Here is an 18,252-nt window from a genome sequence, read left to right as displayed (position 1 = left end):
TCACTGACTACTGGGAACGCTTCTTTTAAAAAAGGAACTTAGATAACGTGGAGGGTAGAGAATCATTCTTTTTTTTTTTTTAAATTTTTTTTTCCCCCCTGGCTTGGCTATGGGGTTAAGTGACTTGCCCACAATCACAAAGCTAGTGTTATGTGTCTGAGGCCGGATTTGAACTCGAGTCTTCCTGAATCCAGGGCTGCCACTGTGCCACCTAGCTGCCCCTGAGAATCATTCTTTAAGCCCATTTATCCTCTGTTGTTAGAGGAGACCAGCATGCATCTTGAGTATGGGTAACTTGCATAGCAGAAGTGTACCACACACTCTCTGCGCATTACTGCTCAGGAGAGAACCCTGCTCTGTATACTTGCTAGAAGTGAAATCCTTGGTCTCGTGTGCTCTTTGCAGAATTGTTCTCTCCCTCCTCTGAAATCATGCTGAATATTGTATCATACTCATGTAGGTGACGACACGCCTTTTCAGGGCAGGGGCCACGTTATTCTTCACTACCGAATTTCCTGTGCTTAGCACAATATCGTGCATATAAGTGCTTAAGACATTTCATTCAATTCAATGTCTCTCCTCTAGGCCTTCACAGGTCCACTGATAATTCATCCATGCAATATTTCATTCTGTATAGGGAAGACTGGTTGGGGCCAAAAGCCAGCCTCACAAATTTGGTGTCTCAACATTTTTAGCATTTTAAATTTGCAAACATCAGATACCATCCATGTGAGACACTTACATAATCATTTGTATTTGAGTAAAGGTTAGAATTAGCAAAGGTATGTTACAATTCTTAAGTACTCAGATTTATGAATGAGTAAGAAAGATATGAAAGTTAGCTCAGGGACTGGGTCACAATACCCACCTTTGGTGGTTCAAAGTCATTTTTTGTGTATCCTCTGGCGAACTCATCAAGAAGGGATTGGAACAGATTCAGGACCAGGTTGGTATCCTTTTCTCCTCTTTCCACTGCCAGGTTGTTTACTACGATCTGGTAATTTTCCATCAGATCTTTATAGCCAACATGAATTTTTCCATTCTAGTATTAAAAAATCAAATTTAAAGTGTAAGTACACTAAGACATCCTGCATTTTCTATTATTCCACAACAAATGATCAGTTCAACCTAAGGTCATGGAAAGGAAAGTTTTAAGCGCTCCAGCATGACAGGTGCTTGTGAACTTCCCCACACACGTACTCTGTTCTCCTACCTCCATGCCTCTAGAGGCACACGCTCCTCTTCACTCCTACACCCTCCCTTCTCTCTCACCATAGGAGCACAGCGTTTAGAGCTGGCAGGGCCCTTCGAGAGCATCTGGTCTGCCTCCTTCATTTTACAGATGCTGAAAGGTAGGCTCAGGGAAGGTAGGTGTCTGACCCACAGGTAGAGTTGGCCCTAAACCCAAGTACTTTCACTCCAGCCCAGTGCTTTTTCCATGACATCATGCTGCTGCTGCCCCACCTCTGCCTGCTGAAACTGTATTCGTCCTTCATGGACACAGCTCAAATGCCATTCACTGGGGGGAAATGACCTCGCCTTCCAGTCACGCTGTGCACCTTTCTTATGCTGCATCTTGCATTATGACTATTTATCCCTCTACAAGATTGAAAGCTTGATAAGGGTAGCGCTAGGTCTTCTTCACATCTAGATTCTTCTCTCCTACCCCCCCTTACTGACAGCACATTCCTACATCAAGTTAAAATTGGAGTTTATAAGGAAAAAAAAAAGTTACCTACCGGAGCAGAATACATAGTCTTTATATTGCTTCTAAACTTTTCTGTGGCTTCAATAAATAAACTTTCAATGGGAGTCTTCTGAGAGCGCAAGTCATTTATCTGACAGGCAAAAACATATAAAATAATCACTTTTTTTCTTTTAAGACAATGACATATTTGGTTTATGTCGAATTTGTAACTTACTGGGGATGACGGGCTTATAAAGCAAGTTAAATGGCCATGATAAGGATTAATCAGCTCAACTAAATAAGGCCTTCAATTGTGTTCTGTCATTTTCTCCCTGTCTGCCCATTCACCTCCCCAGGCCCTAGGACTTAATGCTGTGAGTTCTTGCCCCAGAAAGAACAGTTCTTCAGTTTCTTAGCCTTTTAGATGACAATGAATAATTACTAATTTAAGAGGTCCCTGGAATGGAAGCCTCCTAGACAGTGTAGTACACTAGGAGAGGGAGAATTCTAGGCCTCTCCAGCAAGTTTTCTCCGTCTCCCAACAGATGCCTTGCTTCCTTTTCCAGGTAGAAGGGAAAGAAGACTTCACAAACACTACAAGCACTTGTGATTTCATCTGTGTGGGTCTTTTTTTTTTTTTGGGTGAGGCAATCGGGGTTAAGTGACTTGCCCAGGGTCACACAGCTAGTAAGTGTCAAGTGCCTGAGATTGGATTTGAACTCAGGTCCTCCTGACTCCAAGGCTGGACCTTTATCCACTGCGCCATCTAGCTGTTCCCTGTGTAAGGTCTTTCTCTACTGATGTGGATCCCAACAACCTGACATCTTAGTGGATGCTTAATGGGTTACTGTCAGGATCAGCTGAGCTGAACTGGTCCTCAGGGGAGGACAAACACATCCTGCTTCTGGTCTGAATCCTGGAGGCTTTCTGGCCATAGGACTTGTCAAGGCTTGTGCTTTGCAAGTACAGTTTTCAAAGACTTCAGGACTTCACACATGGCCAGGAAAGGGTTCATTTTTTCCCTACTGGACACAGTGCACTAGAACCCTTCACAGCTGTTATCAAAGTCCTTTGCTTGAACATCTCACCTTGTTCAAAAGGAACTCATCAAGATATTTCAGTTCGTTGGCATTTGTGATTTTCCGGAACACAGACTCTCTCCACTTCTCAGACACTGTTGTGATTTTACCAATCTTAATGTTACGATTCTTCTTTGCTTTGCTAGCTGGCTCTTTCACAGGGCGGTCTCGCTCTCCTGTGTGGGGGCGGTTCGGATGTCCAGATGGTGCTAGAGAAAGGAGCAATTCTACAGCACTAAATTCATGGAACAGTGCAGCATTACAGGGAGACATTTACAAAACACAAGCCTAAATTGTAATCCATCAAGCTTCTAAAATATCACTTCAGATAGTTTAATGGTGCACACAAGGATTCTGGTCTTGAAATCATTGTGACATCTAAAAAAATAGATTTTTTGGGTATGTCTTTTGTCTTTGGTCCCATCATTTCAACCCTTGCCCCTGTCTGAACCCTCCCTTGTGACAAAGAAAAATAACTGAGCAAAGGCACATGGTATAATGACTCCACCTAACAATAACAGCCAACATTTATACAGCATTTGGATTTGCAAAACATTTTACATCTGTTATTTCACGTGATCTTCCCAACAATGTCTTGTGTCCTCATAGTCCCCTACCTCTCTACCATGAGGGAAGAGGGAGAACGCTCTGCTGCTTTTCCCTCTGCCTTGAAATTCCATTTCCATTTGTGATGTGCGCATCACTCTCAGCTTGACTTATTCTGCTCGTCAGTTCACATAAACCTTTGCTTGTTTTTTCTTTAATCTCATGTCAGTCATTTCTTGTTGCCCAGTAACATTCTCCTACATTCACTCCGTCATTCCTCAGACACAGTGACTTTGCTACACGGTTTCAGAGCTGAGTTGCATCCCTATTCTAAACAATCACTTATGTAATCATTATGGAGACAACTCACTTTCTGAGGTTCTTTTCGATGCTATAGCCTCCGACATTGCGGGTACAGGAGCGGCAGTCTCCATTTCCTCTGTTCCCTCTATGTTGTATTTCTTATCTTTATTTTTAGGCATGAAAAGCCATTTAAATGTGGATCTAAAGGAAGAAGTGTAAGTAAATCTGCTTAATTGTGTGGAATGTAAGTCATGTTTAGCTTTTTTTTAGGCCTTAATGAAATAGTATAAAATGAAAAGGGGAGGACATATGACTGTTTTACTACCAGTAATATATTAATATCTTAATCAATATACAAAGATTTCCCATGCCCCCAGTAATCTATCGTACAAGTGGCTGATTCTTTTGGGAATGAACCTTGTTGAAAACTTCCCTATAGTTATGTAAGAATCTCTGAGAACTTCCAAAAAAAGTGGTGTCAGAAAAAAATCCTCCAAAAAAAAAAAGAAAAAAGAAAAACTACTGTTCTTACATAAATTTCCTTTTTGCTAATTTTCCTCCAAGAGGATATTTTTTTTAGTTTCTCTAGATGAAGTGGGGCTTTTAAATATAGCACGAAACCATGGCTGGCCTAAGAGACAGCATGATTTAAGAATACAAGACTAAGAATGAGGACCTGGGATGAATTCCTGGCTTGATAACTTACTACTTGTGTGACTTTGGACAATTCAACTAATCCTTCTGAATCCATTTCTTCCTGTCAAATGGTGACAATAATTCTCGTACTACCTACCTCACAGGGTGGAGACAATGTTTTTTAAACTGTAAAAGTACTAAATAAACTGAATTGCTTAGGCTAAGCTGTTGGTTAGATGGCAGCTGCTTGCTGTCTTCAGTTGGCTTGAGGGCTCTCACTGTACCGTACTAACCCTCAACCACTACCCCATCACCCCCCCCCCCACCCCAAGCCTTGTGCTTGCTCTTAGGCCTTTCTTAACCTCTAAATCCCTTAATCAAAACTGACCCATCTCATATCTCAGTAGCTTAGATTCCTGGTGGTTCTCTGCTTTAACAGAACACAAGGAGCTCTAGCTTCCTAACTTCACTGCTGAGTTTGAGGCTCCCTCATCGACCCTGGCCTTGCTCAAAACCTGCTATTTCTCTTTTCTCATGTCCCCTTCTTGCCAAGCTAACTCTCCACAGTATTTCATTCCTTCCAAGAAAATGCTATTATTCATTTTTCCATCTTCAGCCCCTCTCTCTCTCCCCCAGCTCCTCTATATCTCGTCTCCCCCTTCCTAACAGTATCTGTTCTAGATGCGCTAACTGCCCAGGTTATCATCTGGGGTCATTATCCTTTCACTATCAAAATTCTAAAGAGTAGCATACACTGGCTGACTCTGCTTCCTCACCAACCACACTTTCTTAGATGTCTGTAATCTTCTGTAGCTGACAAGCCAATGGGCTTTTCTTAGTTCTCCTGAATTTGCTGCATCACTTGGCACTGCTGATCCCGCCCACCTCCCTCAGAATGTGCTGCCCTTCTTTCTTTGCTCTCCTCTTTCTGACCACTCCTTCTTGGTCTTTTTTGCTGGTTTCTCTTCCTCCTCCCACCCAGTAAATGTGGGAATCCCCTAATGCTGTCAACCCTTTTCATTTCTCTTTCTACAAGTTCTCCCTCAATAATCTTATCCATTTTAATTATCACCTCTATACAGCTGATTAGCAACTCTTTACATTCTCCTCCAAGCTTTCCCCAGAGCCACAATCTTGAACTCATTCAGTCCAATGGTCTGCTAATGTGCCCATCTGGATGGCCTGGTACCACAATCAAACTTCATATGTGTAAAAAGGAATTCAATCTCTGCCCTAGGAAGCCTGATCCTCCTCTTACTATTCCTGTTTCTGTTGAAGGCACATTATTTTCCTCATCAGCTAGGCCTCAAAAGCTTGGCTTCATTCCCCATATCCAACTGGTTGTTAAATTTTGTCGTTCTATCTCTGTGACATTCCTTGCATCGACCCTGTCCTTTCCCCTTAGACTCCTATCTCCTGTCTTATCTTTTCATCTGGACCACAGTAACAGCTTAACGTTCAGCTGCTTGCTTTGGAATGTGGGTTCTATCTCGCTTTTCCAATTCACTCTTTTGCGTCCTCTATTCTAGCTGAAGAGGCCAGAAAGCCCGGGGTTCAGTTCCTGCTTTTGACTTCAAATGGCTGAGTGACCCTGAGCAAGTGAGTCAGCCTCTTGGGGTTCTAGACCACCCTCCCAGAGCTGGTGCTGTCCTGCACGGGCAGAAGAAGCCTCTCCTTGGGAGTCTTCTGCACCCATGAACTCACAGACAGGCCTGGTCCCCTCCCCAAGGCTCTAACCTACAGGCCAACTGTGGCCCTCCGTGAGCAGAGAAGCACTTCTCCCCTGGGAGCTCCCCACCACCAATGGAATTACAGGCCCAGGCACCATCTCCTCCTACTCTCTTTTACCTCCATGCCTTTGTGTACGGCACCCTGCCTTCATCCTAGCTACTGCTGGCCCTTTGTCTTCCTCCTCCTAGTCCTCTCAGATCATCATGCTCATCTCCTTTTAACATAGAATAATCATGTGTACACATGCCTCAACCTGCTACTAGACGAAAGGCAGCACAGAACTGTGGCACGAGTGCTGGAGGTGGAGCCAGCAGACCTCTGGGTTCAAATTCTGGCTGTGAGCCTCAGTTTTCTTGTACTGTAGAGCTATTTAGAGGAAAATGCTTTATAAACTTTAAAGTGCACTATGGAAACGTGAGTTAAGTGTTCTCATCACTGTCAGCTCCCTAAAGGTGGAGACTTCCCTCTTTTTCATCTTGGCAACCCAAGGCCTAACACCTCAGCAGTGCAGGATCAGACAACGTGAGCTGGCCTCAGAATCAGGAAGGCCTGGGCATGAAGGGTCAGATCCTCTAGAAAGTCACTGAACTTCTCAGAGGGTGATTTTCCTCTTCTGTAAGGTGGAGATTATAACGGAATCTATTTTATAAGGTTACCCTGAGGATCAAACAAGATGATGACTGTAGAGTGTTTGGCACACCTTACAGAGCTACCTAAGCGTAAGCTAAAATGAATGACTATCTGTCAACTTGACCAGGGTTAACATGTCTATTTTAATAGGAACCTTAACTCAAAGGAGCAATTCTCATCACAAGGATGTTTGGCCCTGCAGCAAGTACAGTGGGGAGATATGCCAAGACCCTCAGCTATGTCAAGGTCTGCCCTCTCCTTTGGCGAACACAAGCACGTACTTGGAGTCAGCCTGCTGGCTCGGGGACAGGCCGTCACTGTGGGCAGACAACTCCCCAGCCTTCTTCCTCTGGATGGTCTGCTTTTTGGAGAGCCTGCTGCCATCCACCACTTCTGTAGACACCTGCAGCAGATAAAGAGGAATGTCAGGGGGAGGTTTAAGCACTTCAATAGACAGACCTAACCTCCTTTTTCACTAGATCACTCTAGACTCTAAGGAATCATCACTCACTTGAAAGACAATGTCATTTACACTTACATTTTTTGTTTTGGTGGGGGCAAGGCGACAGTCTATATAGCCTTGGAAAGGATGGGCAACCTATGACTAGTGAAACAACCACAGTGTTGTCAGGAAATCACTGGAGAAGAGAATTATAGCTTTTAATGACACACATGAAGATCCTACCTGATTCTTGGTAGATGAAGGAACTAGTTTATCAACGTCACTCAACGATAAAGAAAATCCTCGATCCCTGCAAGACCACAAAAGGAACACTGTCATGAAACTGGTTTAAGAGCACTTATCTGCTCTTGTTGTTCAGTCACTGCACCTGTGTTTGATTCTCCGTCACCCCATCAGGGGTGTTCTTGGCAAAGATACTGGAGTGGTCTGTCATTTCCTTCTCCAGCTCTCTTCTAGATGAGGAAACTGAGGCAAACAGGGTGAAATGACGTGCCTAGGATCACACAGCTAATGAGTGTCTGAGGCCACACATGAACTTGGGAAGACGAGTCTTCCTGACTCCAGGCCTGGCACTCTACGCACTGCGCCACTTACCCTGACCCTGTCTGCTCTAGATGAAAATTGTCACGCTTGTTCCAGGGATGAGAAATCCTTGCCCAGTAAGAGCTACAGTGGGAACAACAGTGGACGTGGAATCAGGTGGAATGAGTTTGGGTTTGACCCGGTGCTACCGCTTATGGGCTGTGTGATTTCTCTGAGCCTCAATTTCCTTATCTATGAAGAAGAGACAACAACTGTTATATTACCTAGTTCAGAGAGACGCTATGAGGATCCAGTGAGGTAATGCATGTAAAGTGCTTTGAAAATCATAAAGCATTACAGCTAAACATAAGCTCTTCATGTTACTGTGAGCTCCCTGAGAACAGGGGCTGCTTTTCACTTTTCTCTGTATCCCCAGTGGTTAGCACTGTGCATGGCACACAGTGGGCACTTAATAAATGCTAGTCAATTGATTTAAATACTCTAGAATTTATGACTTCATCTGTGTGACACTCCTTCCACTGAGATTGATTACAACCTCCCTGTGCTTCAGCAGACACTTTCATGAGTTCATCACAGGGTGTCCACCCCTCTGGTGGTGAGCCTCCCAAAGCTCAGGTAGGCTGGGCTTAGGCTGAAAGACACATGTACACACACACTTCATTGCTGGGCTGGGCCTGTACATGAAGCCATTTCAGACCAGCTAGAAATGCCAAAGTTTGCTTTCCTCTGACTTGGTTTTTGAGAACCCAGAGTCGTCACTAGGCTGCCATGAAGCAGCAGAGGATGACTTGAGTGGATTCTGATCCTGATTCCCTCTGTAGCCTAGCAGTATCTAAATATGTGTCCTGAGAAGAGAGGCAGGCCAGGCAGACACCCAGGAAGTTCACCTGTGAATGACAGTCAGATAGTGGAAGGGTTACTTTGGGGAAGTGTTGCTATTTAAGGTCGTCTCTCTTCTGCGGATCTCCCCTGGCAGCTGGCTACCCTGTTCCAGGCTTTTGATCCTGAATCACAGCACGTCCTTCTTTCTTCTAGTCTTCCTGACTCTGATCTGGACTTCCCAAGTTAGACTCCATTCTCCTGGAATTTTGACCAGGCTCTGAGAACTTGATTTTGAGCTCCCATGTTGCTGAGCCGATTTTCTTATTCTCAGCTTCCCAAATACAGATCTCTGTTTCTCACTCTGTTCTGGTAATATCACTCCATCTTCTCACTGTTCCCTTCGCTTTCTTTGATTATTTAACTGGATTGGTGACTCTTGGAGAGTACAGACTGTGCCTGAAGATTCTGTATCCTTCATTACGCTTCACACTGAACTCTAGTCATGGTAGAGAATGAGTATTTCTTTACTGAATAATTGCCTTGGCATCACTGACCTTAGACTATATACTGACCTTTCCTTCCATATTCTATGGCCTTCTGGAGGATTAGTAAAAATGAACTTTAATTTTCTGGTCATGATGTCTGCTCAGCCTCTCTGTCATGACATGCTGTCTAACCCTCCAAATTTAAACCCCTTTACCTCTCATTTCAGGCCCTCCACAATTTCTTACAACTCTCTCTTTTGAATCTCACTACAAACAGTATATGCTCTGGTCAGAATGGACTCCTCACTGTCCCTGGGTGCTGCCCACGGGTCCTGGCCTCTCTACTTCTGTAGTGGAAGGGATAGTTAAGTAAGTGGTAGAAGGCTTCTGTCCAAGTTCCAGGTCTGCCCTTTACTGCCTGTGTAGCCTGGGGAGGGGTTACCACATCATTTGGGGCCTTAGATTTTCTCATCTATAAAGTGAAGGAGTGGATCAGAGGACCTCTAAGGTCTCTCCCATGATCCCCAGCCTGGAGTGCTCTCCCCTTGCATCTCTGCTGCTGGAACAATCTTAGCCTATTAATGCCCCCACTTCCATGAAGCCTTCTGACTCCCCTCTTGGTCCTGAAATTCATAAAGCATTTTGTTTGAACCGCTCACGCATTCTTGTACATTACAGCTATTTATATATGTGACATGTCCTCTAGCAAATGAATGAAAAAGCCCTGATTACATGCTAAGCATTAGGGACACAAAGAGAAAAAAAAGTGCCAGTCCTCACAAATCCTCAGGGTTCAGCAGCAGGACAGATGGCAAGGGCAGGGATTCTGCCTTATTTCTTCCCTCTCCCCTAGCACCAGGGATGGTGCTCTTTACATTAGTAGCTGAGTAATAAATGTCTGCTGAATTGAACTGCATGTGTCAAAGCTTTTGACCTTAACACATACAAATCTTTATAATTAAAAAAATCAACTGATGTTGGTGACTATTAATAAAACATGTGAAAAAAGTATACTTACTCTCCCGGTGTTAGGGGTAACCCAACAGTCCTGTATTTGTCACTCAGGTCCAGGGACTGGCTCAGCACTGTACTGGTGCCAGCAACCATCATTTTCTTTCCTCTCCATAACTCTACTACCGTCGACAATCGCTCACTATCAGTTTCTCGGTATCTCTGGATCTGGGAAGCAGAAGGACTCTCTGGACCTTCATTTTTTTTCTGGCCAGTGCTTGGTTTGTGTTTATCTTGGGGCTGCTCAGTGGCATCTTTGGCACCCTTGTCATTCAGGGGAAGAGTGGACGGCCTTTCGAGACTGCTGTGACTCTGAGTTCCTTTTTGCTGCAGCTTCTGGTTTTCTCCCATTTTCTTAGATTCGATAGTTTGGTTACCTGAAAATTCCTGCTTTAATTCTGTTGATTTTTTCTCTGGTAAATTTTCCTTGCCCATTATTTCATCAAGAGAGTTTATGTCTGAAGGGACTTTCTCTACTTTTTTACTTTGCACAGTCACTTCTTGCCAACATTCATTTTGTTCCTGAACTATCTTTCCTGGAGGTTCTCTGATACTGCCATCTTCTTTGCATGACAGTATGTGCTTATTCTGTAGATTTACATGTTCAAGACCTCTTTGCCGTCGTGATTCACGCTTTTCTCGGCTACTTGTGCTCTTTTCATGATTTTCTACGAGATTTTTCTGGAAAGGAAGAGTCTGCTCAGCATTCTGGTTTTCTTTTTCCCTTTGTAAATTATGTTTTTCATCTTCTGTTGCATGTATTTCATGCAGCTGATGCTCTGGAACAGAAACAGGAGTCAATTCCATCTCTGATGTAACAGCTTCCTCCTTGGGCACTAGCTCCCTGTTCTCTGCCTCGGGGAATCCAGTCTCTTCCTTTTCTTTCTCCAAGGCCTGTTGCATTTCCCTTTTCTTTTCCTCAATCCTCTTCTTTTCTAAAATCATCTGGCCAAAGCTGTTAAGACAAAAAAAAGCAAGAGCTTCAGAAAGACACGTGAAGACAGTGGTCTCCGAAGACTTGACTCACTAATGTTTGAACCAAAGTCTCTGAGTCACATAAATCTATACTGTACGACTCCTGGCCACTTAAGATAAGGGTGGACATGTAGACATGCAGGCTGAGACCTCCTTCACCTTGGCTTTCAGCCACTCTGACCTGTCCAACCTCATGTACACAAGTCTAGGTAAGAAGAGCTAGAAATACAGAAATCTTTTCACTCATAAAAGGGCCAATGATGTTCATAGCAAGAACAAAGATATAACTTCACTGAGTTCAGTGTCCTCAAGACCTTTTTTTAGAGTACACACACACACACACACACACACAATTTCAAGTTGTGTTCACCGTTGTCTCTGTAGGTATCCTCTGCCTGCAGTCTGAAGGAGAAGAGCACTCTGCCTTAGCCTCTGGTAGGCCCTCCGCTGCTGGTACCCTCTCCAAATCGCCTGAATATAAACAGCTGCTTCCGCTTTTGCTAGAGTCCTTCTAACTCGGTAAGAACGCCAAAAAGCCTAAAAAAATATTAAAAAAATTTAAGTAGTGAGAGGTAACGACTGGATTGGCCTGGATCAGACCTGTAACGAGCATACCAATTGCTTATCCTGAAAGGAACAGACCTGAATGGTGATGGCTGCTTGTTTCACTTGGAGGAAATGTCTTCTTTCTAAGACCATTCGGGTCCAGCTCTGGAGGAGAATGATTTTCCGAATCACTTCTTTGTGAAGTGTCTCCTGGAGGATCTGCCGCTCAGTTTCCTTCATGAACACCTAATCCAGAAGAGAAGGCTTAAATTGAGCTTTTCCTCTTGAAATGTCTAGCTTTGCTTAAGTTTACAGAGGCATTTTCCTGTATAGGGCAAGACCTAGGGTTAGAAGGTACTACATTCAAGTTAACTGGAGAGAAATTTAAAGCCAAATCTCCATCTTAATTTCAGTAAGCCATACCCTACACAGGGCAGGTATGCAAAAGTGATTAACAGGGCACTGGGTAAAGCCAAATGGCAAGCTGAAGAGATCAGCAAGCAGTCTGCTTATATTAAAAATAAGACAGCAGATGAGATGAGTACTGAGTAAATATTCTAAATACTCATTCCTTTCAAAGAAATTCCTAAACAAAAAAAAGATAAAATTACAAGTCAAGGATAGTGTTTTGAAGGACAAAATAAAAATGCTTTCATCCCAAGGGACTAAGTTTCTAACCAAAAACTTAATTTTACAATAAATTTGCACCTTTGACCTGACTCCTGACATTTCTGGGAATAAATGTGCCCTAGACTCCTGGAAGAAAGGGAGTTCATAAATTCAAAGTAAAAGACAGAAAAGCCCTTGGTTTCACAAAGAGTCAGAAAATATTTAACAGACCTTAGTTTTTCCTATTTGGTAGTTTTTCTTGTCCATGCCCATCTTCTCTAGCAGAGCAGATATCAACTCCTTTGAAGGTTTGGCATTTTTGGGTAATAACACTTGGAACTGATCTGTGAAATCCTAAGTAATTTAGGTCAAGAAAAATAATTACTTGAGTTTTTGCACCAATGGAAAAGCGCACAAGTAAATAATTCCTTTATCTTTATATCCAGTTTAGGGCCATTTGTAGACACTATCATTCTGCTCTACAAGAAAGTTAAGAAAAATCTCATTTTTGGGGTTAGTGTCTGAGGTATTTAGAAGATACTGAATTACTCATATCATTAAAATATTTTCTCATACAAAAGATGTTTTAAGATCGCATTGTAACTATGTGTCATTTGAATACAAAGCAGCTTATACCACTGTACTTCTTTCTTACCATTCCTGCACTAGTCTTATCGAGTATTTTTCAAAACCTTTTCCATTTAGAAACTGATTCCATCTTCCCAGGTGTGTGAAAAGGTTTGGTAGTGCATCTCATTTTAGAGATGAGGAAGCTAAGGCAGACCTAATGGTTAAGTGAATCTCCAGGTCAGACTAACACCAGCAGTGCCAGTCCTCAAATCCACACCCACTGATTGCTCAAGACTAGTTTTCCTTCAATAAGATCATGCATATGTTTTGCTAGAATGTGACATACTGAATTATCAACTTGAAAGGAAAAATGCATATTCTGGTCCCTGAAGTGTAACTCACACTTTAAACCACTGCCCCAATATATAAAAACTTAAATCCAAATTGTTGTTTTAGAAAAACTGGCTGTGTTGTAGAGGGAGAGAGTGAGAACTCTGGGGTCAGAGACACTAATTTCAAATCCCACACTCCCGTATGACCTTAGCAAAGTCATTTTCCTTCTCTTAGACTAGGTTTCCTCCTCTTTAAAGTTAAGAGGGCTGGACCAGATGATGTTCCAGCACTGAATCTCTAGGATTCAAATGCTGTTCAAGGACAGAGACCTTAGAACTAATAATTTAGTGGGCTAAATAAGCAGTTTTTGTTTACATGTATAAGTTAATAAACAATGAAATAAAAATACTATTGTTGGGGCAGCTAGGTGGAGCAGTGGATAGAGCGCCAGTCTTGGAGTCAGGAGGATCTCAGTTCAAATTTCAGCCTCAGACATCTGACACTAGGTGTGTGACCCTGGGCAAGCCACTTAACCCCAACTGCCTCACCAAAAAAAGCAAAAACAAAAAAACAAAAAACAACAACCCACCATTGCAAAGTGCCAAGATACATTTTTAAAGTCAACACTTCTCACAGTGAAACAAAGGAAGTTGGCAGAGTATAGTGATCGTGTGCTTAAGAAGACTGGGAACCAGAAGACCTGGGTTCTAATCACAGTTCTGCCACTAATCCGTGAGACCTGAAGCAGGTTGCACCAGCTGTCTGGGCCTCAGACTCCTCTGTAAAATGACAGAGTTGGACTAAATGACCTCTAAGGTTCCCTCCACTTATAAAAGTCTTCGACTATGAAAATTTCCTATAAATAATCATTGGATTTGTGCAAAATCAAAGCTATGACAAGGTTAGGTGAGACTCCTTAACCTTTAAGTATGCCCACTGTATTGTCTGTGTGCAGTAAATGCCCCATGACTGGTAAAAAGAATTAAGTTTGCAAACGTTCAGTGTGGCAGGTATATTTAAATACCTGAAAGGTATACTTGGCACTGTAACCTGATCTCCGGATTCGCACGGTTTCTAACATTCCGGTGTACCTTAACTGCTGCAGAACCAGTTCTTCATCAAAGCAGAGCTCTTTCTGGAAAGAACACAGAATACAACTCAGAAGAATTCGGGATGCCTGAACTTTACCAATCTGGTCAAAAGTATGTTTCTCATGTTACTTTCCTGTAATTCCTGACATTACTTTTAGATTTAATAGGAAAAAATGGGGTATATACTACATAAACATACCTAATTTTGATAATTATAGGACTATTCTGCTTATCCTCCAGCTATCACTGAGAGGAGCAGCCACTTGTCACTATTCAATTAAATTATTTTACTTTTAAGATCATTTTTTAAGCAGTAAGAGTTTTGGGGAGGAGGGCAATGGAAAGGTGGAGAAAAGCCTAGAACAAATAAATTCCAGGAATAAAATTTCAAAAACACCCCTTTAACTGGGAAAAAAGTGACTAACAGGTAATTTAACAAGCATCTTCAAGCAAAGTCTTAGTCAATTCTCTATTCCCAAGTAGGCAAAAAACAAGAAGGAAGAGACATAACAGGCACTTAGACAGTCAAAGGAATATCTGAAGATGTTAATCCTTGGAACAGGTTTTAGTGAGGCAAATTATATAATCTTCCTGACTGGAGATCCTTACAAACAGATCAGATGGTTTCGACTCTGACTAGCCTAAAAAGGAGAGGGCTTGACCACCTGACACTGAACTTCTTTCTGGCAACCTAATTTTATAAGCACATATCCCATATGTAGGTTTCCATTATATATTTTTTATTTGATTCTGTCTATGACTGTACCCTCGGTATGGAACTGGCAATTTTCCCACAAGCTGCTGTAACAGGTGTATAAAAACTTTACTTTTAACAGTGACATGCTTGTAATGACAGGTGGCTATCTCTATTTCTGATCAAGGATATCCCTACATGAGGAATGTTGGGAAGCTTTTACCTACCTTCTCAGCATTAGAGCGAATACATCGAATGAAGAAAGGCTCAGCTTTACTCAATGTCTCCAACAACTTATTAAGGGAGGCCTGGGGGGAAAAAGTTAATGTCTGTCATTGAGAAAATCTTTTAGAAAAGTGGAAATCTAATTAGACAGTAATTCAAGAGATCTCTGGTGTCATTTCCTCCTTAAAAAGCAAAAAAGGAGAGAAGTTAGGGAAGGGAGGGGAGAGAGGGAGAGAGAGAGAGGGAGAGAGAGAGAGAGAAAGAGAGAGAGAAGAGACAGACAGACAGACAGACAGACACAGATGGTTACTTCCCACCCCTCCTGCTCCCTTCTTGGAACTCCACATCAATCTCTAAGCATTACTATAGCCTCTTGATTTGATTACCGATTTCAGATACCCACGCTAGTCTGAATATAGACCATGTTTTTTTCTCTAATTTGGCTTGTATAAAACCTAAATGTGACCTATAATTCTGTTAGTGGGAAGAACAGAAAGAAGAGGATGATAACGAAAAGTGATGAAGAAAACATGATAGGCAGCTAGGTGGTGCAGTAGATAGAGCACTGGGCCTAGAGTCAGGAAGAACTGGGTTCAGATGTGGCCTCAGACACGAGTTGTGTGATCCTGAGTCACTTGACCTCTGTTTGCCTCCGTTTCCTCAACTGTAAAATGGAGATAATAATAGCACCTAACTCCCAGGGCTGTTGTGAGGAGCAAATGAAGTATTTCTCAAGCACGTAGCAGTGACTGGCATGTAGTAGGTGCTATATAAATGCTACTGGCTACTATGAGCAAGTGAGCAAGACATTTTTATTTAGAATACTTAAAAAGTCCTTTCACTGTAATTCTTTTTATGTATTAATTTCATATAACTTTTTAAAATCCCCTACCAATACCTGGCTTACTGTAATAGTTAAAATTTTGAAATCTTTATATCAGGCAAGGACCCAGCTGATAATGACACCAAAAACAGACAATCTTCTACGCTGTCAAAAATATAACAAAAGTGTCTTTTACATTTTGCTCAGCACGGAACAATATAAAGGTAGATTCAGTCCATGATTTATCTTGATTTCTCTAGTATGGAGTCAATCCAAACTTCTTTAGGGACACTGGCATCTCAGGTGGAAGAAGCTGGAAAAATCTCACAGAGTTACAGTTTAACCACCCTATGTAGCTGGGGTACTAATCATGCTGATAGGGGCAACAAGCCTCTTCCACACACCTTTGAAGCCATACCTCTGGAATAAATGAAGGGTCTATTAAGTGCTAACTAGGTTGCCAGGCATTGGGCCAACTGCAGGGATACAATTACAAACAAGAAAGACAGTTCTTGCCCTTAAGGAACTTACATTCTGCTGAACTCTCTAGAGCTGGAAAGTCAGGGGCCAGGAGGAGAGAGTTACACTGAAGGCCAACGTTGCAGGCAGTATGTCATGGAGACAGCTGCCAAGGGGCGAACTAGGCCAAAGACCAGGACTAGAGAACGTTGCCAATCATCGAGCCCAGAGTCTCAGAGTGGGAGTCCAAGGTCTAGGCCGAGGCAGAGCAAGAGAGTAGGATTGCAGATGCCTGGTGTGAAGGCAACAGGACTTATCAAACAGGGCTGCCCTTTCCATCCTTCCCAATGGCTACCATCAAATTAGCAGTGAGAGACAATCACACAGAGACCCCAGCTATCGTACCCGCCACAAATGCTGCAAACAGCTGTTCTTCCTTTGATGGTCAATTGTAGGCTTGGGAACAACATCCCTATAAAGCATTTCTCTAGCAAGTTTGAAACAAGCCAACGTTACCATGTTACATGGTATCCATCTCATTCATAAAAGAGCAACTTCTCTGTCAAATGCATTTTTAAAAAATTACCTCTGAATGCTGGCATAGCTTGGCTGGGTTTGAATTTTAACTTCAGTAGCTTTCACAAAAGCTAGAGAAATAGCAGCAAACAATTCTGTGCTGTCAGAGGCAGCCATACAAAGAGACATAAGGAGATAACTTTTCATCTCTAATCATGTTGCTTATTAAGAACCTGCAGAGAGTAGCCAGTGAAGCCTATCCTTTAGCCAGCCCACAAATGCCATCTTCTTTCTTTGAGTGACTAAGAATCCAGTACAAGATGTCCTTGTTTCTGGAGGATCTGCCTGCATTTCGCTGAGTCCAAGGGATACATGACAGCAGTGTGAGGATACAACTTAAGAACCCAACCAAGCCATGGGCCACAGAAAACCTCCCAGAGCCAAACTCATAACTTTTTTTTCTCCAAGCAGCAGCTGCCTGGAGACAGATAAGTAAGTGTGGTAAGGTACTCCTGGAAGCTTTAGGGTGATCAATCAAAAGCATTTACGGAGCACCTACTACGTGCCACATACTGCGGAATCAAAGATACCCATGTTTTTACGAAAGGGAAAAGAAAGGAAGGGAATAGACCTTTACATAGTGTCGACTATGGGACAGGTACACTGCGAAGTGCTTTATAAATATTATCTCATTTGATTCTCAAAACAATTCTGTGAAGCAGATGCTATTATTCTTCCCATTTTATAGTTGAGGCAAACAGAGGTTAAGTAACTTGCTCAGGGTCACACAGCTGGATGATATCTGAGGCTGGATTTGAACTTTGGTTGCCATGTTGGAGGATGGATTGAAGAGAGAAGACTGGAGGCAGAGAGCAACTGCAATTGTTCAGGTGAAACTGTGATACTGTGATAAAGGCCTACACTAGGGTGGCAGTTAGTGAAAAATGGGTATAAAGTCTTTAGAACTAACCTACAGAGCTTTAAGGCTGCGCCCCCTTCCCCCCCGGGATAATTCGGTTATTCCTCTGCAGCAGCTGGTTCAGCTGCCCCCTTAGGGAACCTCCCAGCTCTAGGCGTCTATGAGCTATTTGAATCTTCCAACAGATGAGTCTTTTTGTCGTGTGTGTGTGTGTGTGTGTGTGTGTGTGTGTGTGTTTTCTCCCAAGTTACAGCAGATATCACAATGAAGTTCCCCCAACACAAAAGCTGTACTCTTCCCTTCCATTACCTGTTTGCCTCTCCCTTTCTACTTACCTGGAACTGGGCACTGATGCTAGGAGGCTTTTTCTTTTTATGCAAATGCAGAAGGGACTTGGTGGTGCGGTCATGGAGGGTCATGCTGACAATAAGCTTCAGAGACTTGGAATCCAACAAATTCTAAAACAGAAATATGGAGAATGACGTGCACTCATCACTCCCTGGACACTTGAGCAGAAACATGTCATCACTAAAACTGAACAAGCTGGCTGTAACCA

General features: G+C 42.7%; 1 protein-coding gene across 10 annotated transcripts in view; it reads right to left on the bottom strand.

Annotated features, from left to right (window-relative positions):
• MYO9B (myosin IXB) overlaps nucleotides 1-18,252 on the bottom strand; it is a 140,666-nt gene that overhangs the window by 20,951 nt on the left and 101,463 nt on the right. For 6 of the 10 annotated variants that reach the window (XM_078154068.1, XM_078154067.1, XM_020969248.2 and 3 more), the window contains 13 exons: nucleotides 18,032-18,154; nucleotides 14,982-15,062; nucleotides 13,994-14,104; nucleotides 12,298-12,420; nucleotides 11,554-11,703; nucleotides 11,282-11,448; nucleotides 9,944-10,891; nucleotides 7,298-7,364; nucleotides 6,894-7,015; nucleotides 3,683-3,816; nucleotides 2,776-2,993; nucleotides 1,740-1,838; nucleotides 869-1,042 (listed from right to left, as the gene is read on the bottom strand). In XM_078154068.1, the coding sequence (XP_078010194.1) occupies nucleotides 869-1,042; nucleotides 1,740-1,838; nucleotides 2,776-2,993; nucleotides 3,683-3,816; nucleotides 6,894-7,015; nucleotides 7,298-7,364; nucleotides 9,944-10,891; nucleotides 11,282-11,448; nucleotides 11,554-11,703; nucleotides 12,298-12,420; nucleotides 13,994-14,104; nucleotides 14,982-15,062; nucleotides 18,032-18,154 (2,517 nt within the window). The remainder of the gene's footprint in view (nucleotides 1-868; nucleotides 1,043-1,739; nucleotides 1,839-2,775; nucleotides 2,994-3,682; nucleotides 3,817-6,893; nucleotides 7,016-7,297; nucleotides 7,365-9,943; nucleotides 10,892-11,281; nucleotides 11,449-11,553; nucleotides 11,704-12,297; nucleotides 12,421-13,993; nucleotides 14,105-14,981; nucleotides 15,063-18,031; nucleotides 18,155-18,252) is intronic. The other 4 variants (XM_020969255.2, XM_078154066.1, XM_020969247.2 and 1 more) reach the window with 1 other exon arrangement.

Source organism: Phascolarctos cinereus, unplaced genomic scaffold (genome assembly GCF_003287225.1).
Source record: "Phascolarctos cinereus isolate Bilbo 61053 unplaced genomic scaffold, phaCin_HiC Scaffold_4;HRSCAF=312, whole genome shotgun sequence".
NCBI classification, from domain to species: Eukaryota; Metazoa; Chordata; class Mammalia; order Diprotodontia; family Phascolarctidae; genus Phascolarctos; species Phascolarctos cinereus.
The sequence above is the reverse complement of the archived record's forward strand: the minus strand, read 5'-3'. Positions and strand labels throughout refer to the sequence as shown.